The 25,038-nt window shown below is 33.9% G+C and overlaps 1 protein-coding gene across 1 annotated transcript in view; it reads left to right on the forward strand.

The window, feature by feature from the left end:
• Window positions 1–24,825, forward strand: part of LOC117116541 (tyrosine-protein kinase SRK2-like) — a gene marked incomplete in the record, with an annotated part of 39,133 nt that extends 14,308 nt beyond the window's left edge. Inside the window, 10 exon segments of the mRNA XM_033260597.1 lie at window positions 4,611–4,716; window positions 6,390–6,488; window positions 14,297–14,400; window positions 14,682–14,831; window positions 17,147–17,299; window positions 18,743–18,888; window positions 19,007–19,120; window positions 20,353–20,506; window positions 21,019–21,150; window positions 21,782–24,825. Of these exon segments, the coding sequence (XP_033116488.1) occupies window positions 4,611–4,716; window positions 6,390–6,488; window positions 14,297–14,400; window positions 14,682–14,831; window positions 17,147–17,299; window positions 18,743–18,888; window positions 19,007–19,120; window positions 20,353–20,506; window positions 21,019–21,150; window positions 21,782–21,990 (1,367 nt within the window).
• Window positions 24,826–25,038: the final 213 nt, after the last annotated feature.

The following is a 25,038-nucleotide window of genomic DNA, read 5'->3' on the forward strand; positions in this document are numbered from 1 at the left end:
AACTTCAAAGCAAAAAAAATTAGGCTAGGCTTATGCTTATGCTGTCAAGGTTAACGTGTATTCGGGAACCTAAGAAGCAATATTTTTCAGTGGGCGTGGCCACCGAAAATAAATTCCACGCCCTCTCATATTTTGGTACATACTACATAGACCATGTGTATGTATGCTCGTAGCCAGATTCTTCCAAGGGGGAGTGGGTTCTCTGGGGTCATTGAAACTACCGAAGCCAGAGAATTTGTTTTATGGGTCTAAAATGCTATAAAAGCAGATATGTTTGAAAAAAATCTGCAGCAAAACATTCTGTCTGAGTCTGGGTGGGTCTGCAGTACATTGTGGGTTTTAAGGACTTATTCAGGAAATCCAAAGGGAAGGGAAGATTGCCAGTAAAGAGGGAGGTTTGCCCAAGCCATAAAAATCCCTCCTGGCTACTGGCCTGGTATGGCGTGTGTAGTACTGTACTGTGTAGGATATGTAGCATACGTGAATGTACTGTAGAGTACACATACAAACGTATGCAAACTACATGAAAGCTCAACATACAGTAGTCACACATGCCCTTTTCACTATATCATAGTGCATCTGTGCAGTTTGCACATATACTGTACTGTGCTATGTGTAGTGTATTTTTACATGATGTGCCAGTTAATCTTTATACAACGGTGTGTAATTGGCACATCACTGTAGGTGTGTATTGAATGTAGCATACATAAACTAAACTACACTGCACAGACACATGGAAATTACTCTATGTAAAGGTGTACTACCACATGTAGACTACATAGTTGACTTGCGTTCTATAACAATAATTGTGCATGTTTACATACAGTTGGAAAGCATTGTGTTCCTGTTAATCATAAACTGTAAATGCTTAAATTGCTTCTTGTAGTAATAGCATCATGAAAAGACTTCATTTTGTTTGGCCTCAATCTTCCCTCTCTTTCCTTTAGTGTGATCTTTACACCCCACTTTCACATACACATCATATTACTGTGTTGTTAATACCCCATTCAGACTAGCATCGCATTGCAATCAGTTGTAGCGATTGCGACACCCAATCGCAAAGTAAAATTGTGTGTGAAAGCTCACTAATAGTAGTTGGTAAGTAATCGATATCACATTTGTTACCCCTTGCGATTGGGTGCTACAATCTTGTTACTCCAAATTACCACGGAATCTGTTGCAGCGAATCACAACAAATTCTACAGGCACTGTTTGGGTGAGGTCAGGCAACATAGGCCCTAGAATATAAAGTTTTTTGTGTTGGTCTGAATATGCTTGTTGATTGCGATTGGGAGTAAACAGTTTTGGATTACCACCCGTTACATCGCAACCATTCCCAACAGAGTGTAGTCTGAATAGGGTAACTCTCTTAAAAGGTGGGCTTCAGTCACTTTTCCATTGTCGTGTATTATCATCTGGTTTGGTGGTTTTATACCCAGCCTTGATGTATCATTTTCCTAAACCCTCTGCATCAAAGAAATCTAACCTTTTTCTTTACCAAAGCTCAAACATCCATCGTTTTTAACTTTTCATTTCATTCCTCATTTACTATAAAGTATTCCTAATAATTGTCCCATTTTTAAGACTTGCTTCATTACTAAGATTTTATTAGGTTTTTCTATTAAATTTGTTCCGAGTATCTGTGATTATTCTGGAAAACAAATTGCAAGTGTGGAATTTCCTAACTGTTATCACACATTCAATTTTCTGTCATCTTCATAATTTCTTTGTTTCTTATTGTCTCTTCCTTCTAACATCTATTAAAACAAGTTTTTTTTATGGCATTTCTATACAATGATTATTATCCCATTATAATACTATGAGCAGATAATGATAAGTATGTACAGTACATGAGAACAATACAGTCATTATTATTCATACTTAACTAGTAATGAGAGCAAACCTGGCATTGTAATGTTTATGACAGTCGGGTGAGTTCGGGTGGACATGCTGAAAACAAGCCATTATTATGTTTCCTATTGTTACAATCAATACCGATAGTTTAAAATTTGTATGCACCTACTGTATAGTAGGCCTATACATCTTTGTATATTTTTTTTACCATCTAAAGGGAGTAACAGCAGTGACTTGAATGAGATTACCATATTAAGAATTTTGGATTTTTAATCTGGTAATTTTTAATCTCACCGGATAATTGTTGTCTACAACAATGTTTGTTTTTGGGGTACTTGAGAACTTCACCCGGAGCTATGCTTATTTCCCTGTGGCCTGCGAAGCAAACTCTTTCTTTATGAATTCAGTAAAATCTGTTTCAAATTCTTGTTAATGCCTTAATTAATAATTATAATTTTGTATTTAATGAATCGTTTGAAATATGAGGAGGAAACAATTAATCAGTACAGTACCGGAAGGAAATCTTCAGAAGTTATTATTTAATGTTAACTACAGTTTTATTATTAAAAGTAACACTAGCACTGTATGTACAGTAAAGTATGATTTTAAATAGTTGATGTAAAATTGCTACATAACTTTGTCAAATTCATTAATAATGTACTAACAATATGAACTATGCAAATAATTAATAAGTTATTATATATAGAGTATTTAATTATGTTAATCTGTTCATGATTCGAACCCATGCACCACATTCCATTAGCAAAATTAGTGTGTAAAACAAGGATGTAATAAATATATAATTTTTTAGCATACAGTAGAATGCTATGGTTTTACACTCTTTATATAAATTATAAAAAATTAAATTATATAGATAAAACTAGCAAAGTAAAAACAACAATGATAATACTGTAAATATAATTGTCTGTGATACATAGGCCTTTGTTTTTTTAACAGAAAACACAATAATGATATTCTGTTACCTGTATTATACAACTAGATGACAGTAAATTAAATAATTTTTGTGCTTATGATGGTACAGTATCTTATCATCTGAAAGACTGTACAAGAAATTTGGCCATGCCTTTGCATTAACAGGAAGTTAGACCTTGACTTGCCCTGCCCGAATTGATTCGGCCTGACCTTGGCTCCACTGGATGGTAGATGTCTACAGTTAGGCATTTCTTTACCTTGCATGGAAAATGATATTAGAGCTGTGAACCAAAGAGTATAAAACTGCAAGAGGTCCGACTGCCGGGGATTCGTTTGAACGCAAAAAGTACTTCCACGAAGGGGCGTGGCCTTTAAAAGATTTGAGCAACGCGTGCGATTTCCTAAATTATGTGTAGGGCGCCCCCTATTTCGTGGCAGTACTTTTAACCTTCCATTGCCTGCATACCTTGCTGCATACAAAATCAGGGGCAGTCGGACCTCTTGCAGTTTTATACTCTTTGTTTGAACTAAATTCATAGCTGCCCAGGGCTATCCAACCTTATTTGACCCCCATCTGGTATTTTTGCAACCTAAATGAATTGATTTGGTGCGGTGTATGTGTTTCGGTTTTCCAACGGCAACCTGAAGGTCGAGATTTCAATCCCACACTGCATTTCATTTGTCGTTGAGCAAGGCACTTTATCTGTATTGCTTTTCTCTAGTCAGGAGAATGTGCCCAGACAGTACTTTAGACATGTGGACCCATACCAGGGGAAAAAGGCGCTATGTAATCATAAGAAAAAGCACTATCAAATGCAACTGACCAATAACAGATAACAAATAATCAACTACTGTAAATATGAGAGAACTTGAATTGTACTACAAAGGCCTATGTATAACAGATAATTATATTATAATATTATCATTGTTGTTTATTATAATTCAATATTCTGGTGTCATGAAAGTAAACAACAGTTGAAAATTTGATGTTGAAATGAAAAGTTTGTATAATTGATCTGAAATAACAATCAGACACTGTTCAACCTGTTATGAAATTGTTTATGAGTTTATTCAACCTTGAATTGAATAGAAGAACATTATAAATTAGTGAATACATATTGTATGTAAATAGAAGATTATTTCTTATTATTTCCTTGCTATCCCATATCGAATTCTTTTTTGGGTGGCCTCCGTGTTTATTTTTACAAGGCAATGTACACAAAAATCCTATGGAAATACAATCATCCTTAAAAGCATCATGTATATGTGGGAGCGAAAGCTTCACAGAGTCATACAGTACAGTTCATACAGCTGGTAATTGTGTACTATGGTAATCTTTGTGAAGAGCAAAATGGAAATGAGGTGTCATGCCTTTACTGGAAATTGAAAATAAGGTTTTTTTTTATATTTAATTAATTTATTGATTAATTTATTTATTGAACCTCTACTATATCTTGTTAAATATGGTAGACAGCATCTAATAATAATTTAATTTGCATTATTCATTTTGTTTATAATAATTGCTCTGATTTGTTTTTTTTTATTAGCATTATCAGTTATTGTTTCTGTTATTTACTTATAAGTGAACCCTTGCAGTTATATTTCTATGAAAAATGAATTTTTAAAATGACAATAAATTATACTGAATACTAAATACTAAATTCTGTTGTTGTAATATCATTATTATTGTTTTTATTATTATTACTTTATTAAACCTTTGCAATAAAAGATAGCATCTTCTATTGTATCAGCATCATTATTTTTCATATTCATTTTATTTAAATAATAAATAAATTGAATATATAATTCAATTTTGTTTGCAGCAACTAATGATCAGAAGCTATACATTGCTCTGTATAATTATGAAGCAAGAACAGACGGGGATCTAACTTTTCAGAAGGGGGACACCCTTCATGTGTTGGATGACAGGTATGACAAATAATTGGTTAATTGTTTTGATAGTAATTTACCTTCAACCATCATTTTCATCAATGTCATTATTATCATAATCGATGTGGCCATGTATCTCAGTATTCTGTCCTGTATATCCAGGGTCGCATATCAACTAGCTCTATTGAATTTCAAAGATTATTCCTTTTTATTGACACTGCCATTTTTTTTCTGTATTGTTTAGCCATAATTATGTTGACTAAATACAGTATATACATTATTGGATTGGATTGAAATAGAATCAATTTCGAAAGTTAAAAAGACATGATGACATATGTAGAATAGTTCCATTCCTATGGTATACAAACATCAGTGTATCATCATAGACATTATTTTTCTGTCAACCAATATTAAATAGAGTAGAATTTTAGTATGTAAACAATTGATACTAACATAAAATTTAAGGGGAATTCCCCGAACACTGTATTAATAATAGTGGCGGTGCTAGTAGGGGCTCCAGAGTGGCAAAGGACCCCTGTCGGGGACCTCTGGACCCCCACTTGGACCCCCTGTTGGGGAATTTTTGCCCCTTATTTTCCGAAATTCGTTGACGGATTTCTGTGCTAAATTTTTGACGTGGAGGATATATTCCCTGCGCAGGTCTTACTATACAGTCTGACAGTGGGGGAGGGGGTTTTTAACATGAAAGATGAGTGCAAGGACCTCCAAAGAAGTTGATATAATGGAATAACAAGTTCTACGTAAATAATAATCCTTGGTTTTTTAGTGTTAATTCACTTCTGGGAAAAAGTGCTATCATTTCTTGTTAATTTGGGCACAAAGATGAGGAAGTCATTACACACATTTTATATAGTTGGATAAACATAACCTGTGAGTGACCCTGTAAACACAAACTCATAAACTGTGAACTCATGATGCAATCAATAAAGAATATTTGTGGCTAGCGAATTTTTGTAATGTGATAAATATATAATAATGAAGAATTAAGATTATTGAATATGATAATGAAAATAAGATTAGGCAGGTTTTTAAATAGATGGAGTATTCTGTTCTGCACTCTAAACCTAGCTCTGATTAGCTCTACTTTCTGCTCTCTTATTTCCTAATATACTTCTTCCATCCTTCCTTCCATCCATCACATTTTTTGCCATTTTTCTCATCTTTTTGTCTATCTTTACTCACTTTCATCCTTTTCTTCTCTTTTTACTTCTCATTTCCTGTCCTATATTTTTCCTTGTCCTTCTTTCCTCCTTTTCTTTCCAACATTTTTAAAGCTTCATCTTCCTGTTTCCTTCTTCCTAACTTTTCTTTCCATTTCATTCATTCATTCCTCTCCTATTCCCTTTTCTCCTCTCTGTTCCATTTCTTCCTCCTCTTTATTTAATCATTTTATTCCTTTCTACCAATCTTTATTTTGTTATTAGCATTCTATCCTCCCTCTCTATCTTTCATCTTCATTTCCTTCCATCTCCTCAAACTTTTTCCTTCATATATATCCTCCTTCTCCCTGTTCAATTACTTTTCAATTCCTCTGCTAACCTCATCTTCCTCCTTTCAATCCTTCCTTCCTTCAACTTCCTGCCTGTTCTTTATCCTACCCATTGACAATGACTACCTATGTTCATGCTTAACTGTATACAGACACAAATTTACACTGAATACATCCATTTGTTGCTTTTTTTTTTTTACAGCAAAGGGGATTGGTGGTTGGCAAGGTCTATTAAAACGCAACAGGAAGGCTTTGTTCCAAACAACTATATTGCAGCACTAAAAAGTTTAGAGTCAGAAGAGTGAGTATACATTTTGATGTGCTTGTTTCTCTTATTTAGTATCTTTGTTCATGAACTGAATAAGGCATCAGGATATCATGTGATTTACTTTTTAAATACTTATTTTATATTTTGTTATAATTAAAATAAAAAGCTTTGTCTACTGTATACTACATCAAGCTCCTGTCTCTTATACACATCTAGATGTGTATAGCAAAACAATTTAAAATTAAAACTGAACAATAGAGCAAATCCGATCAGAATGACAAAATAAACTAAGCATCCACTGGAAGGAATCCCAATATCTGCCTTCCAGGCCTCATCAGTGCAGCTAGGGTACAGACCCAAACGAAACGTTCGACCAGCTTAGGTAGGGCCCAAACTAGTCCCACAAATACTAATGATTACATAGCCAAACCAAGGCAATATATATACACAGCCCAGGTGTGAATGCAAATAGTGGAATACAAGCTATGTGGCTCGGTTCCAGTAGATACAGAGAATATTTTGTCTTCCTATTTATTATCCTAAAATATAGCCTTGACCAGTCAGATACCATTAAATTCAATTCAATCACATTCGATCAAATCAAATACCTTCTTGTTTCCTCTCTTTCTTTTTAACAAAATTAATGTCGTCATAATACCTCAGCAACATAAAGCAAACAAATGCCAATAAATGCCAGGCACTTGTGGGAAGATTACATTCATTATTGATAATGTTGAACAGAGGTTCATTGTTGACTCATGCCAAAATCCTTATTAAATGTTTCTTTCTCATGTAAAAATCACACAATGGCCTGGCCTAGCTTCGATTGTAGTGATAAGCATCAAACCCTCATATTAAAGGAATCCATGCTAAAGGAGTGCAACATATCAACTGCCCTACAATATCTCCAGCTACAGAGGTGTTTAGATTGAGCCTCCTAAACACGTTGCTTTTACCGCTGACATAGCGCTTCATGCCATACGTCACAATTTTGAAGTTTTTGTTGTGTGAAGCACGTCAAGTCCTAAAAAATCTCCACGGAGAGGTTATATCTCACAACCTCAGGTTGTTCTCACAGATGTCATGCATGCTGTATCAAGCATGAACAGTATCCTAAAGATAAAGCATTAGGTCCTCCTAGGCATGAAATACGTCATAACGTTTACCATCAAGCCCTACTGTACGTAGCGATGCACAGTAACAGATGTAACCAGATCTTTACTTACTGTGTCGTTGCTGTGTCGTTTGAGATAGAACATATCTAGTCCCTGATGTATTTTGATCCAAATTCACAACTGTGTGTTATGTCAGTATACATAATTCTGTGTTGTATTTCCTTTTTGTTTTAGTATTCCTAAAGCTTCATCCTTCAACTTTTAGTTATTTCCTTGTTGTTTTAAAATTTATAAATTGTAATTTGTAATTTTTATCTAACCCTTCAGTATTATACAGTGTCTGCCACTTTGTATCCTCTGGAAAAATCACAATACTACCAAATTTGTGATCATTATATTTTTTATATTATATCAACACTGCAGTACCCGCTGCTTACTTGGACTCGAATTCAACCCTGGCCATCAGACGCAAGCTCGGTGTCTAGAGGTATGATGCCAGGCTAGTGATCTGGAGATCATGGGTTCGAGTCCCACCCGAGAACAACTTGCGATTTTTTTCACAGTTGTTTTCAAATGTACTGAGTATTTGGTACATTTCCACGTCAGATAGGGCAAAATTACACCTATACATGTTTCTCCTGACGCAAATCCAGTTATTGTCTATTATTCCATCACGACAATAACAATTACTATATATTTTTTAAATTAACAGAAATTGCAATGTGTAACACATTTATAATTATTCTTTTCCACTATATTTCTGCTGTTTCTGCTAAGTCTGTGTGTGACTTGAGTTTTGAATGGGATATCCCCTGCCCGTATCAGGAAGTTTTTACTCATTTTTATTACGTTAATTTCGCTTCTGATAACAGCTAAAATTAAGGGCATATGCCATGACTCAACAGTGTTCTTCACCCAAGGATCGTTCACAGACCACACAGCTAAAATCCTTGTCTAAGATTTGCTGGATGTGTCACACATATTTCTGATAATATTAATTATGATTTAGACTGGTTATGGAGCTCAAATACAAATGTTTACAAGTATTATTTCAAAAAAAAATTACATACAAACATTGATTGACTTTTTGATTACAGTTTTGATTTGTATCAAGAGAATTATGAAGGTTGTAAAGGAAATAAAGAAAATGAACAAAGGCAGTGTTTTTTTTTTTCATAGAACTTCTTACTTGGCATTTGAAATTTAAGATTAGATGACTTAAGAAGAAAGGAAAGTGGCCTTTTCTGTTCTTCCTGCTGTACTATGTATTTGATAAGTTTAAGCATGCAACAAAATCATTTGATAACATGGATATTTGGCATTTAATTAAAAATAAGCGTAAAATATTTTAACACAGTATAGGTAAGCTGTTACAAACAGAACTGTTCAATAGACTTCTGTATCACCAAAATATTTTATGATGCTAATGAAATGCAGAGCTGATTACTTGCCTACTCTTGATCCTCTATCATATTTGTTTTATGATAATAGTTGGGGAATTGTATATTATCACATAAAACATGCCCTCTGTAATAGTGATGAGACAAAATAGAAAATAATAAAATTATCCATTTTAATAAGACTAGCCAATTGAACTCCCAAAAACCACCAGAAACAGCCTATTGCATGAAACAACATTGAATTCTCATGTGAAGGTTATTCAAGGAGCCAGAGCGATCTGACCCCAATTAAACCCCAACGCTGGCCGGGTCTGAACCGGGGTCTACAGTGCAAGAAGCAGGAACATTACAAGCAAGCAGTGGTTTATGAGGCTTAGGGAATGGAGAAATGATCCCTTATACCCTACTCTCACATCATTTTATCAGGCTTGGAGATTTGAGGCTGGTTATTTGTACCCACAATACACTGTTAAATCTTTTTTATGAGGTTTGGAGAGTGAAGATCTGTGTGAAGTTTATGAAAGAATTAGAGATCTGATCAATTGTACCTTTGAGGATTTGTCAAATCCCAGTTACGACATTTGGGAAGTGGAGATCTGATCATTTGCACTGTCAATACTTTAATATCAAATCTCTTTTAAGTTTTGTCCGTTTTTTGTTTGTATCCGTTTGATGTTTATTTAAGGCATTAATTTATAAGTTAGCACCGGACCTGCTTTACAGGCATTGCCTTCTTGGTTTCGGTATTGTACCATAGGTGGTGGAATGAATAAAGTTTATTATTATTATTGTTGTTGTTTATAAGTTTTATGGATTGGATTCCTGATCAGGTGCACTCTCGATGCTAGGTATCAATCTCTTAGGAGGCTTGTAGGGTAGAGAACAGATCATTTGCACTCTTGATGCTAGGAGAGCTTATCATCGCCACCACTCTGCTCTACCACATCATTTATGCCCTTTCCTCTATCATGCCAGCTATTTTTACGAGGCTTGGAAAGTGGAGAGCTCAGCCCACGAATTTCACGTCGGCAATTGCCGACCATATTGCTGAGCCAGAATTGCTACGGGACAGCAATTTTTTGCCGACCTAGACCTAGATTTCTTTGCTTCAAAAACTTCTTGGAAAGTCAAAAACTTTGACTGAAGCAGGCTATAGCAGACACTAAATTTCATGTACGTTGTCAAACCAAGGAAATTGGTGGTTTATAAAACAGATTTGTTTGTACAATAACTATTTCTAATAGGCATGCAGTACGTATGATTTGTGTACAGTCGTCTTGTCTTTCGTAGGCTAGGCCTAGGTAGGAATGATGCTAGCCAGCCAAGGCCTACAACATCGCCCAATTGAAGATCGTAATGCTTATCTAAATCTATTGTCTTCATTTAACTGTATTATTATCATATTTAAAATGTTGTTTATTATCTAAAAACAAAATTCAACATTTTGTAGGCCTAATCCTACCGTCTGTTTAAACGCAATCACGATCGCATCGGGACTTCACTACTGACAAGTACTGTACATGCGTGGAAAATCCCTGGTAGATCATTCTGGGCATGCGCATGGACATGCATGGGTAGTTTTCAAGCAGCCTGTGATGATACGATCGTAGCTTTTACGAAAGTGATATTTCCCATGCCAAAGGTAACGATAAAACGAACGCTAAAACAAAATTTATTCGGCGATTTTCTTATGTAAAACATATGTATTATACTACACTATTAAATTAATACAAGCACGACCATTCTTTCACCAGCAATATATTGATTTAATAGAGAAATTAACAAAATCACAATCTGTAGATGACAATGTAAGGTCGAGCGTTCGGAAAAATCGTAGTTTATACTACAGAATATAGGCCTAGGTAGTAAAAAATTGCTGAAGCTGCCGAAAATTTAAGGTCGGCAAATTTTTGCCGACCTAATTCTTTCCTAATTTCATGGGCTGAGAGCTGATCATTTGTATCCTCAGTGACTGATACCAAATATCTTTAATGAGACATGTAAATGGAGAGCTGATCAGATCTAATGTGTCTTTGATGCTATATCCAACATACTGTATAATAATAAGAGCAATATAGTTTGTTAAAAATACATAAGAAAGTTCTTAAAAGGTGAATAAGCAAATGAAATTAATAAATATGGCACAAATGAAACCACCAACTTAATAGTACATTGACAGCAGACTCTATTCGTAGTTTATTGTCAAGGATTACAATGCTCTGTCACTAGAAAAGAATCGATTCTGATGGCAGGAATAACAAATCAGACCTGAGCCTCCTACAAGAATTGAAGCCCAGTGGGCTTAATCTCGAGATGAAGCCCATCTTGAATTGAAGCCCCCCCTCCCTCTTTAGTTTGCAAAATCAGCCTCGAAAAGAAGCCCATCTCGAAAAGAACCCCATGGGCTTCTTTTCAAAATAGCATAGGCTTCTTTTCGCGATAGTACTGTGCATGAATTTCAGAAAACAAAATAAATTAAAACAAGCTTGGTTTGTACATTAGTTTAGGTGATTTATTGCCAGTTAAATACACTCCATAATACAGATTGATGTTACATTAACCTTATTTATTGTTTAATTGTAAAAATTCACAAAATTTACAGCATTCATTTTAAAAAGAAGCCCCCTCTTTACTTTGCAAAATTAGTCTCAAAAAGTAGCCCATCTCGAAAAGAAGCCCATCCAAAGTTCACAAAAAAAAGAAGCCCAGTGCTTCATTTGAGGTTTTACAGCATACAGTATGCATGAATCAATATTTTATTCTCTGCTGATCCGGTTACTATAAGCAGCTTGTGAATTAAAGGTCTATAGGCATGTGCAAATAAATGATATTTATTAAAATAAGAGCGGTTTGTCGCAGGACTTGCAGTTCTGATTCTTAACTTTGAGGTTGGAGGTTGAATCCCTCCCTGTGAATTTCGCTTGTGTCCTTAGGCTAACACTTTACCTACGGTTTTTTTCTCTCTACCTAGGAGAGATTCAAACAAAAAATGTGCTGATTACAGTCTGCAAAATTAAGCCTAAAAAAATTAATTGTTTGCTTGTCCTTTATTGCTGAATATTAGTATAGGAGGGGTGGGTGCGAAAAAGTTTTTTTTTTACTTGTTTTTTTTCTCCTGTCACCAAAATTAACATAATTAAATTGCAATGCTTGCAATTAAGCCTGTCTCACTTTGTTTTTCAAAGGATATTCATCAAACTGAATAAAAATAACTCATAATCGATATTTTGCAACAAATTTAGGCCTAGAATGGCGATACCTTACATCAGACGCCAAACTTACGACAACGTTGATGTGCAAATCAGAGAAAAATAAAGATTACTTTATGAAATTGAAAAAAACTCCTAACTTTTTAAAAAACGCCGCCCCTTTATTTTCCGTGAGCTAGGAGCGGGGGCTGGAGGGCAAACAAACAATTTTTTTAGGCCTTATGGAATTCTCACCCTGGAAGCAGAGTATGTGTTCCATATGTGCTTCATCAAGTGACGGGGAAAGTGGGTGGGGGGATAATAATGTGAAGCGCTTAGAGGTCTTGTTGGCATTAAGCACTATATGAGTCTAACATTATTATTAAAATTAAATTTACGAGACATTACTTTTCTTGAGCTTAAATTACTCTCACCACAAGTTATAAACTTGGTACCATACAGTACATAAAACATAAACCTACACTGTATTTGTTCCACCCCTTCTAAAACTGACACAGCAAAGCAAAGCATCAAATAAGTCTCGGATGATTGCATCTGGATCAACTGAAATCTGATTTCGTAAAGAATTTTATTGGTTGTATCTGTGTGAATTGTAAGCATTGTAATCAGCCATACTTGTACTTTAATAGTACAGTACATTGCATAAATTGGGATTGATATCCTTTTCACATTCAAATTGACTATACATGTAATAACAATAGTAAAAGCTATGTGGATTTAACTTCCTGGTGAATTTCTTTTGTTGCTCATTTCCTAATTCGGAATACAGTGTCATATGTGTGGTATTTTTTAGTTTAATGTTACCATTTTGGTTTTGTAGTTTTATTTTCAGGTATGTCATTGATATAAATCTAAATTACTACCTAACTAGTTAAAAATTAATTTGAAATATAGTGTTTCAGAGCTTGTGATTTGAGGTGAGTGATTGCAGTCCCAGACCTTCCCTCATCTAACTCTTTTTCACAAGTGCAGTGTTCTCCCAAATAAAAAAATTTTGCTGGTAAATTTGTCCATATAAAGCCAGCTAAGCGCACGCAAAGTGAGGTATTGCCTTTTTAAGTGGAGTTCAATGGCTTCAGAAAACAATACATATAATCATAGCCTAGGCCTGGACTGGAATGATGTTCATAAGAAGGCCAGCCTAGACTACCTAGGCCTAATAAGTACTTTTTTATTCTACCAACACAATTTTTATTGGTTGGTCAGTTATTTTTAACTGATAAAATTGATGGCTAAAACGGCTTCGGGAGAACACAGCAGGTGTGAAAAATAGAGCACCTTGGGTTTGAAAATTACTTGCCTTAAATTAGTAAAAACCCCAAATATTGGGGCTGTGTTTTCTGCTAGGATATATTTTGTGTTGCTTTGAACTGCAGTAATAATTACGTGTATAAAACTATTCCACAGAGACTTAATTTCCCCCTCCCTAAATCTTCACTCACCTAAACAAAATTAGGTTTGTGTTTGTTAGCTCGCTTGTCATTTTGAAATAACAAGCCCTGGAGTCTATGTTGAGCCAATACTTGAAAAAAATTTGTTCCATTATTTGAATTGCTTAATTTGGTTGATTATTATTTTAATTTATTTAAATAATAAAATACCATTTTTTTTTATGATCATCTATTTATACATTCCAAGGACCCTTGTTTTTAACTATATTTTCTTATTTTTTTAAATGAATAGTAGTTATAATATGAAAACTTAACATCCTATCACAATTAGTTTAAGGCTGGTGTAACAATAGCCATTGCCAAAATAAAATGGACTCCTATCACAATTAGTTTAAGGCTGGTGTAACAATAGCCATTGCCAAAATAAAATGGACTATTAAAAATATTGACCAATAAATTTATTATCTAATGGCATATAGTAGTTTATGTAAAATATGAACTAGCTTTATTTATATAGTTAGTTATTTTTTTCCAAGATATAGCTTTGTTGTGTTTTCACCTGACGATGATAAACAAAATGTGATCAAACCTATCATTATTGGCTTGATTTCATGGACAAAGATTTATAAAAATGACCGTAAAATACATATGAGGCTTAGTACCAAAGAAAATTTCACCAATACTTATTTTAGTATTTACTCTGTTTATCCTGTTAATTTTTTACAGATGGTTCTTTGGCCGGATCAGTCGTGGAGACGCTACCAACAGGTTGATGCAAGCAAGACTTCCTAAAGGATCTTTCCTGGTCAGAGAGAGTGAAACAAGTTTAGGTATTGCAAATCTTACAAATATTTCTAAAATACTATAATTTATTAATATTAAGAATAATATTATATTTTCCTCCTGATGTCAGTCAGATTATTCAAAGCGTTATACATAATAAGGAATAAATTACTCAAATAATAATAACTACTAGAATTTAAAAATATTTTTTTATTTATTCTTTTGATATAATCTTTAGTGTGATAGGTTAATACTATTGCCAGGCAGCCAGAATTTTGTAGTGAAACAAACATCTGTATCTTGAGTAATATGCCTCTATCTATTTCAGGAAATCATGCTCTGTCTATACGAGACATCGATGAAAATGGGCCCAACATCAGGCATTACAAAATAAGACGGCAGAAGCAGACAGCTTACTATTACATCGCAAGAACTAAAGAGTTCCGTACGATTCAGGAGCTAATCCTTCACTACCGAGGTAAGGTTCGCATTATCAGCTCAACGTTGTTACAAAATTTAGCCCCGATATTTAAAGATACTCTTAGATTGTAGCTGTAATGTATTGAGTGGAGTTGCAGTTGCTAGTTAGGATGTACATCTTGAATTCTATAGCTAGGCCTCCCTGAAGTCTAGGGCTAGGCTCAGCCTGCCCACCTGCTGGTACCATACACCATTCAACAGCAAGATATTGCAAGATGTTTTGAAAAAATAATTGTACAAAAATAAAACCAATATACGTGCAAAACCTATCAAAATGTATTTTCAGTAATAAAACAAAACCTCTAAAAAGGTACTGTAGTGTATTGTATGCATGCGTATTAGAAACAATAAGTCAGATAATGCAGTGATTGAATGTTGAAGAATTATGAACTGATGAGGAATCTGCTGACCAAGATTATAAATTGTTATCAATACTACCAGACCGCAAAGGCTCTGTGTTGTGTGTTGAATCTGGTCATATCGAATTATCAGCAGAGATTGAAAGTTTTTTCATTTTTCGCATTTTCATGATCAGGATGGCAACTTTGACTGTGGATTAAAACACCAAGCCAGATTTCCAAAGAGATCAACCATCAAAGGCTTTGTGTTGAATCTGGTCATATCTAAATATCAGCAGAGATTGAAAGTTTTTTCATTTTTCGCATTTTCATGGTCAGGATGGCAACTTTGACTGTGGATTAAAACATCAAGCCAGATTTCCAAAGAGATCAACCATAAATTAGTTTAAGGAGTAGGAGTTCATTTAGGCACACATTATTTTGATATTTATTTTTTTAACCTATATTACATTGTGATGCTCATAGAGGTCATGACAATATGCGCCACAACAATTATTATTTTATTATTATTATTATTATTATTATTATTATTATTATTATTATTATTATTATTATTATTATAATGCTACTAAAACCTACATTATTTGGAACTTAGAAAATGGAGAAATTAGAGAACAATTAAAAAAACAATGTTAAGGGGATAATAGCACAAAAGATATTCCCCTTAATTCTGAGTTAGTGCTAGTTATTATTTTTATTATGTAAATGAGAACATCTCAAGTAACATTTTAGATAGTGTAATTAATGAGTACGGTTGCAAAGAATTGCAACAGAAAATGAATCTGACCAATAATGAAACAAAAATTTAAAAGGAACCAGTTTTCACAAGAAGTCAACTACAACAGTTATTTTACAACTAGGCACCAATGGTTTTAGGGTGTTGTTTGTTTGTTTGTTTATATTTTGAATCCATCAATGACACAATACAACATACAATAGGACAGAAAGAAATAAACATGGGTAGATTTGGGATAACCAATTAATCCTAAAAAAAGTTTAGTATCCTTTGGGGTACCATTAGTTTCTATTGGGGTCCCATTAGGGTGAATGCCAATAGCAATTGAAAGCATTCATTTCTTAGCATTTCTTACATTGCAGGCAGAATAGAATTAATGGATGGGATGGTCAGAGAACTATAGTTATAATAAGAATTGGAGAATTTTTGGATTATTTGACTGATTCATTATTTGTTTTGATTGATTGGTTTATATTAATCATGTATATTTATCAGGAGTGTCATCAAGTAGGGATACGAAGACTATTTATCGGGTCAACAGTAAATACTATGTTTATCGTTGTCAAACCATGCCAAAGCAACTGAGTAAACATGCTCGAATGTTTAGGACAAACCCAGGTGACAATATTCAAATTTATGCAAATGACTTTGCATGATTTGTATAAGTAATTTGCATATGAAAATCTCATTTTTAAGATGATTACTAATTTGCTGGATGCAAATTCAAGGATTACAATATAATTATTATCTTTAATTGTGGATGCTGCATATTTTAAAATGAAAATCGGAAATTTCGTTATTCAAGGTGTTGATTTGTCATGCTGGATGTGAAATAAAGCTTGCAGTTACCATGGCGATGAGGGGATGCACTGGCTCCGCTTTCTGCTTCATGGCTGCATGCTTCCCATGGCAGCTTGTTGCCATGGTGACATGCTGCCTGTTGCATGTTGGCGAGCATGTGCATCCTTGTTACAAAATTAATTTAATTAATCAAATCGAACGTCTTAATTAGAAGAAGCATGTTATTCTGGGTGTTGTCTTTGGGTTTTTAATTAAAGGTGTTTTTTTTTTAATCCTGTTTAAATTTGGTCATTATGTTTATTTGACATAGCATGTTTGTTCTGTCAGGACACTAATCCAAAAATGATATTATTTTTATGACAGCCGTGAAATATATCGAACAATGATTTAACGTTCTAAACTTATTCTTTTTTTCAGGCCAAGCAGAGGGCCTTTGTTGTAAGTTGACATCACCGTGCACACGTGAGACATCAATTATCCCATCGTTCAGGGATGCATGGGAAATTTCGCGGCACGAGCTGTCCTTCGAACAGAAGCTCGGTGCTGGGCAATTTGGTGAAGTATGGAAAGGTATTGAAATCTTTCTGTCTTTGAGATGGCTTACAGCATGGTAGCTGCCAGGTGTTTACTGAACAAGACTAACCCTTTGGTGCCTTGTTCAAATCCTTCTGCAGCTCTTCCTGTGCTTTATGTGCCTTAGCTAGGGGAATCGATATGAAACTGTTTTTCAGAATAGCTGTTTTCAGCCTTCGGTCTTGCATTCAAATCCATATTTATTTTACTCAATGGCCGTATTTGACTGGTCATTCTTCATTAAACCATGCCTGTCTGCGCAGTGGTCAAATCCTACTTACGAAGACGACGAAATGAATAGAAAACTGGTAAATACTTGACAAAACAAAATGGCTGCATAGTTACCACGATACACGAATCAAGATTACTTTGGCATTTGGCAATATGAGTTTTTTGTAAAAAGATTTTTTCATGTAGTTTTTAAATTCTTGTAAGCCTACAATTTTTTTTTTATTCTTTTTTTTTTTCAGTTTCAGTTTCTTTTATTCAAATAAAAATCATAACCAAGGCTGAATTATATGACATTTACAAAAAAATGTAGGCTAACATTAAAACATCAATCAAACACAAGCACAAGACATGGAAATAAAAGTAACATTAAAATACATTAAAATTTGAAACATCAGAAGTACACAACGGGTTTAAAAAACATGTAAGTAATAAAAACAATTATTTTTTTATTATCAATTACTTATTTATATGGGAAAATATAATCATTATATTCTGAAATCTAATCTAAATTATATTAACACATATTTTGACCAATCAGCCATGTTTGTTTTAGTCATGTGGATAACATATTGCAAATATATGTTATCCACTCTATTTTACGAACCAGCCGAATGGAAATAGTACTCAACGGAAAATCGTGGTTAATGAAATGAACTAGTTGAATACGGTCAATACCTCTCTGTGAATCATGTCAACATATTCTTTTTAGCTAAAGCTACAGTAGGTAATACCAATACCAGCCAAAAATAGTGCCTTTTATCAGATGCTCCTTACATACAAAAATGTGTTGCATGCTTTTTTTAATTTGGCTGTTGACCCCTTGCCATAACATACATTTTTATTCTCTTGTGAAAATGATGAAAAAATGAGAAAAAAAAAATTAGGCGGTGATTAGTGGGCCCTCTCTCAAACTCAACCTTACTGCAAAAAAATAGTCCCAGGCTAGTGTAACAAATAGTTTATATCAACATTATAAACTGAACAGGGTGGTGAAACTGAACCATTGATAGGGAATTTTGCTTGTGCTATGATCACCACAATATATTTATAATTGAAACAAAAAAATCTTGATTGCTGTTTCTGTACTGGCACTTCCATTGTTGGTTTTGTTCTTTTAAATCATGATTTACCACTCAAAGTTAAAAAATATAGATGATTGTAATTTACAGTGAAGTACTGAAATAACCATCTTTTCCTTCACCTCTGTAGGATTTTGGAAGGGGACTACCCCCTGTGCCATCAAGACACTGAGGGCGGGGACCATGTCCCCGGAGGCATTCCTTGCTGAGGCCAACATCATGAAGGAGATGAGACATGAGAAGTTAGTGCGGTTATATGCTGTATGCTCAGATACTGTAAGAATTGACTTTATTATCTTTGCTGTTCATTTTCCATTCTCCTACATCCTCCCCCCCTCCCCCTTCTCACCTTCATCTGCTTCTTAATTAACTATATAAATTAATTTATTCCTAGGAACCTATATACATTGTAACCGAGTTGATGAGCCATGGTAGTTTACTAGATTACTTGCGAGGAGATTTATCGTTGCACCTTAAACTCCGACATCTGGTAGACATGGGGGCTCAGGTGAGTCAGCTGTTTTTAAAGTTGTAAATAATCATTTTAAAGATTCTAGGTATTTTCCAAATTACATTGCTGTATATATTTTTTTAAATGCTGTTTTGATAAATATGCAAACTGTACTATTGTGTTTGACAATTGTATGATAATTGAAAAGTAGATCTTTTTAAAAGGTACGAGATAAAATTTATTGTCTCCAGTTAAAATAAACAAAGAAATTACAATGCTCACAAAAAGAACAATTACAAGAAAATCACATTGGAATTGGTCAAGGAAAGAAAAGAATCAACATCAAAATTCCATCAAAAAGAACAGAAAAATTTAAAATTATGGAAGGCCTACAATATGTAAAAGTACATCAGTTTATTTGTGTATAAGGTTTAATTATGACAGCCGTTTAGAGTTCCATTTAAATTAATTAACACAGTGCATGACAACAAACCACATTAGATTTCTTCTAATGCAATATTATTAAAAAAAAGTATTCTGGTACTGGTACAGGCATTTATAATGCGCCTCTTCCTTGCAGTTATAAAGCGCAGTTCCTTTCCCTGGTCATTGGGTCCACATGCTAAGTGTTGCTGGTAATCAGCGCAGGAGCAGGCAACCCCACCAGGTACCCATTTATACTCCTGGGTGGAGAAAGGCAATGCAGATAAAGTGTCTTGTTCAAGGACACAAGCAAATTTCAAGGGATTGAAACCCCGCTGTCGAAATTTAAAACCCGCTATCGAGAAAGAAACGATTCTGTTATCATTTGCAGGGGTGGCGCCAGCGGGGGGGAGGGTTCCAGACGGGTCAGGGGCCGCCGTCGGGGAGGAAAAGCTCAATTTGTCGGGGAGAAAAAAAAATTATATGTATTTTCTACATATTAGTAGACTCTAAATTCGATTAAATAAGCCTTTGAAACCCCGAAATTGTCAAAGTTTTCGCCCCCGTGACCACTTTCAACACCTTTTAATCGAAGCTCGACCACGCCCCTGATAATTGGTTGATTATCGGATTAGTAAGATAAGAACCGTGTTGCAACTGATTTTTGATTACACATGAAACGGTTACTGGACTGATACGCTACATATACATGATGTAATAATTACCCATATTGCAATTTAAAATGACCTAAATAAAAGCTACCTCTAGTCATTTAAAATGACCTAAATAAAAGCTTCCTCTATAGTGTGGAATTGCGAAAAAGACTAATTGGTATTGTGGTTTTATTTTGGGTTCTGTTCATACAGATTGCGTCTGGAATGTACTTCTTGGAACAGAAGAATTTTATCCACCGAGATTTGGCAGCGAGGAATGTGCTAGTGGCTGATAACAACTTGGTGAAAATTGCAGACTTTGGTCTTGCTAAGATCATTAAAGAGGATGAATATGTTGCTAGGAAGGGTAAGCCATCTCTCCTAAATTTCTATATGGATTTTCAAAAAGCAGAGGCAAATATGTTGATCTATCCATTTTTATTTTAGTTGTCAGAAAAATCATGTATACTTTATATTAAATTTGTGTTTCACAGTGAATTCTTTAATATTCTTTCTTTAGAATTCAAGTTACAGAACTCTTTTAATAACCATAAAACATTGTATGCTTTTTATTGAAACTTTGTATTTTTATTCAAATTCCAATTGATTCATTTTCTTGCAAATTATATGTATGAAGAAGTATGTGATGAGATAATTTGAAATTAGGTTTTCATTTCATGTAGGATATAACATATTGATGCTTTAAACTATAACAATCAGGGCTTATTCCTATATAAAGTACAGAATTTTTAGATTAGCCCCAATAATAACAGAAATTATGTGTTGTACTATCCATTTCTGCATTTACCGCATCATCATTTTTGTATTGATGGCTGTCAATAAGAAATAAGTGATGTATTGTCTTGTTTTTTATCTAAGGTTCAAAGTTTCCTGTCAAGTGGACAGCAATGGAGGCTGCCCTCTATGGGACATTCTCAGTGAAATCTGATATTTGGTCATTTGGAATACTCCTAGTAGAACTTGTCACTAAAGGTCAAATGCCATATCCAGGTAAAATAACCTAGCTAATAAGATCATTTCTGATTTTAAATTAATATAATACCAAACCTAATTGTCTATAATATGTTATTGGGATTTCAGTGTGTAAAGTATAGCAAGAAAGTTTGATATATTAAAAAAAATATTAGAATTCGTAAACAGAGATAATAAGTAAATGATGATGATGATGATCATGCACATCATTAACAACAACATAATATTTAATAAACAGTACCATATTCAAAAGCTGTACCAGGAAAAGTGCACTGGGCACTACTGCAGTGGATTTGTGCGCTTTATATATTATTATTATTATTATTATTATTATTATTATTATTATTATTATTATTATTATTATTATTATTATAATATTAGTAGGTATGATATTCCTGAGATTTAAGCTATTTTTGTAACATTGGCTGTAAGCATCTAATTGATGTTCACATTATAAAACTACAAACAATAACAGTGGTTCCACCATTGGAACCCTTTCCGGTGCATTGATGAATGGTTAGCCAACAGTCATAAAAATACTGATGATTAATAAACTATTACACGTTTAAATAGTGTCACTCATGAAAGGAATCACTAGTAAGTATGTAATGATGTTATACTGTTATCTTGCTCTGTTTTTTCTCCATAGGTCTCTCAAATTCAGAAGTACTGGACCAATTGCAGCGAGGTTATCGGATGCCGAAACCAGTGCACTGCCCTGACTCCCTCTACAGAATCATGATGCAGTGTTGGCTCGAAGATCCCCGTGAACGACCAACCTTTGAATTCCTCTACCACTTTCTGGATGACTACTTTGTGTCGACCGAGCCCGAATACCGAGAAGCGGATGAATGTTGACTTGTCAAATTGAGAAGGACAATAAAACGGGAAATGTGGAATAGAAAGCATCATGTGTTTCAACGGTTGACTAAATATTGCTCCATAACTTCACTAGTAATAATGGTTTAACCTTGTGGCATTTAGAACTTCGAAGAACTTTTTAAGATATAGCCTACTAAGGAATTGGATGTATTCTGAATAGTTCATAATGAACCAATCGCGATGATTAGTGTTATCTGGGTCTTTTCAAGGGTCTGGTTTTGGGTCTAGTCATGGATCTGAAACTAGGACAAAGAAAGGAACATATTTGGATTGTAGCAAAAAACAATTCTATATAAACATCCTGTAGAATGGATGAACAATGATAGTGGACAATGAATAATTTTGTAACATGTTTATTCTGCAATGTGTCTATCAGTTATTGCCGAAATGGACATTTTACACAGGATTGTACAAGGACAACAGAAGGATCTTACCTTTTGAAATTTCAGCACTCTTTCCGCATGGACATGAGATGAGATGCATTAAAGCTTGAATCTGATTGGGCGACAGTTACTGGACACTTAACGACGACTTGATATGGACAAAGGAACAGTGAAAGAATGCACATTTCAGTTATCTGATTAATTGTATATATTTGCTTATGTATTATGTAAAAAAAAAAAAATCATCATCTGTGTGCAAAACGTCAACTCATTGGCATACACAAATACATTGTCATTTGTTTATAATTTAAAAAAATGCTAATTGATTAAGATTAATTGAAAGCTTAAGCTTTAGTATAAGTTTGAACCTAATATGTATGACTATTCTTCAACATATCCAATTCATGTATCTGTTAAATGAATATGTTTTGTGTCGGTAGGACCAAACTTCATAAGAGTACTTAATATATTTATGGGTGGTTTTCTTTCTCATGTACAGTTCTTTCTGTTTATTTGTTTTTTCATGGCTTTCTGCTGTTATTTTGCTAAGACACACATTTACTAGTTGTTTTTGTAATTTGATTATCTAACAACTTTGGTTTTTTTTTATTGTAATGCTTGTCTGTCTTTCAAAGATATCAATCTACTCTTCATGTTTCCCCAGTATACACATCAGCAGTTATGTAGCTAATGAATAATATATACTGGTATTACTGAGATAAAATATTGACCCCTGTAAAACAGGGACCCATGGTACACATTAAGAGTAAGATATTAACCAGGACAGGAATCCGTATTTTACTGTAGATATTGAACCCAGTATAGAATATTGACCCTTCCCTATTACCTGATTTCCTATTAAGTAATGTTAAGAGTTTTAAAAATTCTAAGGGTTAGGGGTCAATGTTTTACTGATGAGATCATTATTGGTCTGGGTCAATCTTGTACTCTTTACTGACTGTGTGCACCTATGTATGTTTATGTTGTTTTTCTTCTCATTCACTTATAGGTCTTTAGTGAATGTTTTTGGCTTTGTTTATGTTAAGGTAAATCTTTATTTCTGTTTAATACTTTCTTTTTCCATTTTGGTTCCCTTGCAAATTCTATATCGATTCATTTTTCATTGCCTTGCTGAATAAATTATTAAATTAACCTTGTTATAATTGTACATAATATATTCAACCATAAAGCAGTGTATTTAAATAATGATGAATATGTAAATGAGATCATTTATAATTAGAGCTTTTTCTATCCAACAAAATCAACGATACTTAATTCAAATAAATTATAATGACCGTAAAATTTATAAATACAGTAGGCCTTTATTACTGAAAGAGTAGATAATTTGAATTGAACTCAGATTGGGTGTTATAGAATTTACTATATAAGTGATGTAAATGCAAATTATACACTTTTTGTATGGAATAGAGAAATCTATGTTAGTAAGTATTTATGGAATATACTTTGTTGAATCACTGTAAAATATCCTACTTGGATGGATGCTTAATAACTATGAATATGTTGATTATTTTCGAAGATTTATTAGTTGCTAGCTAGCATGTAAAAAAATCATTGCTGAAGAGAATTAATGGGGATACTGCTAAGAGATAAAGAATGATGGGGTGGGCCAGTACCTAGTCAAAAAAAAATGGCACCGTCTTGAAAGGTGAGAAATGGACCAATATTGGAAGGGGTTGCATTGTACAGAGACAAAGGAGGGATGGAAATTAGCTCTACTAAAGATGGCATATACCTTAGGAGAAAATCTGAAAATTTTAATACTTCAATAATATATTCTATGTTTTTACAAATATATATGATATTTTCAATATTTAACCTGTAGGAATCTAATTTAACCAAACATGATAAGGAAACAAGGCCCTCCCAATCAGAAAGTCATAGTTATGAATCATATATTTGTGAGTTGTACAAGATATCATCACTGTTGTGGTTATATTCCTATGTCCAAGCTGTGTTTACCTTTTTATTTACAAATGAGATTTGCTATCAAATGAGTTTGTAAATAAGATATATTTTAGTTGGTACAAAAGACATTGATTAGGCCTACTGATAATTTGGAAAAGAAAATTGCTATATAATCATGATTAAATAAGAGAAAACGAAATACAAGGACTGTCAAATTTTCAAACGTGTTTATACTGTAGTGATAGTCACTCTTTATTGTTTTGGGAAAAAAAATGTCATCACCTGAAAGGTCTGCTTTTGTGAACCAAACAGCGCCCTCTACAGTTGACTGTTTTTCTTACGCATTGTAAGTTCATTTTTGTACTTGGAAATTAATTCTATAAAAGTATATTTAATCAATGCAGAAATATTGAAGGGTTGAAAGACGAAATGGTGAATGTTTCATTATAAGCCGATCTCCTAAATCAATAACAAGTAAAGATGATGGAATTTAGTATGAAAACTGCAGTTGTGCATTTGTTTGTGTTGCAGTGTTTTTGCGCTTCATAACCGCAAGGGAAAGGCGCAATATAAATACCCAATACCAGTACCAGAAAGGTTTACGCAAGACTAGGCTAGACGTGTTTGGTTACTCGGTTTCGGTAGATTGGTTGACTGTCAAAAAATCGCCTTTATCCTAAGTTACAGGCTTCATCAATCATTCAATCAATTAACC

Source organism: Anneissia japonica, unplaced genomic scaffold (assembly GCF_011630105.1).
Source record: "Anneissia japonica isolate Jap-2015-1 unplaced genomic scaffold, ASM1163010v1 scaffold4058_len632159_cov189, whole genome shotgun sequence".
Taxonomy (NCBI): Eukaryota; Metazoa; Echinodermata; class Crinoidea; order Comatulida; family Comatulidae; genus Anneissia; species Anneissia japonica.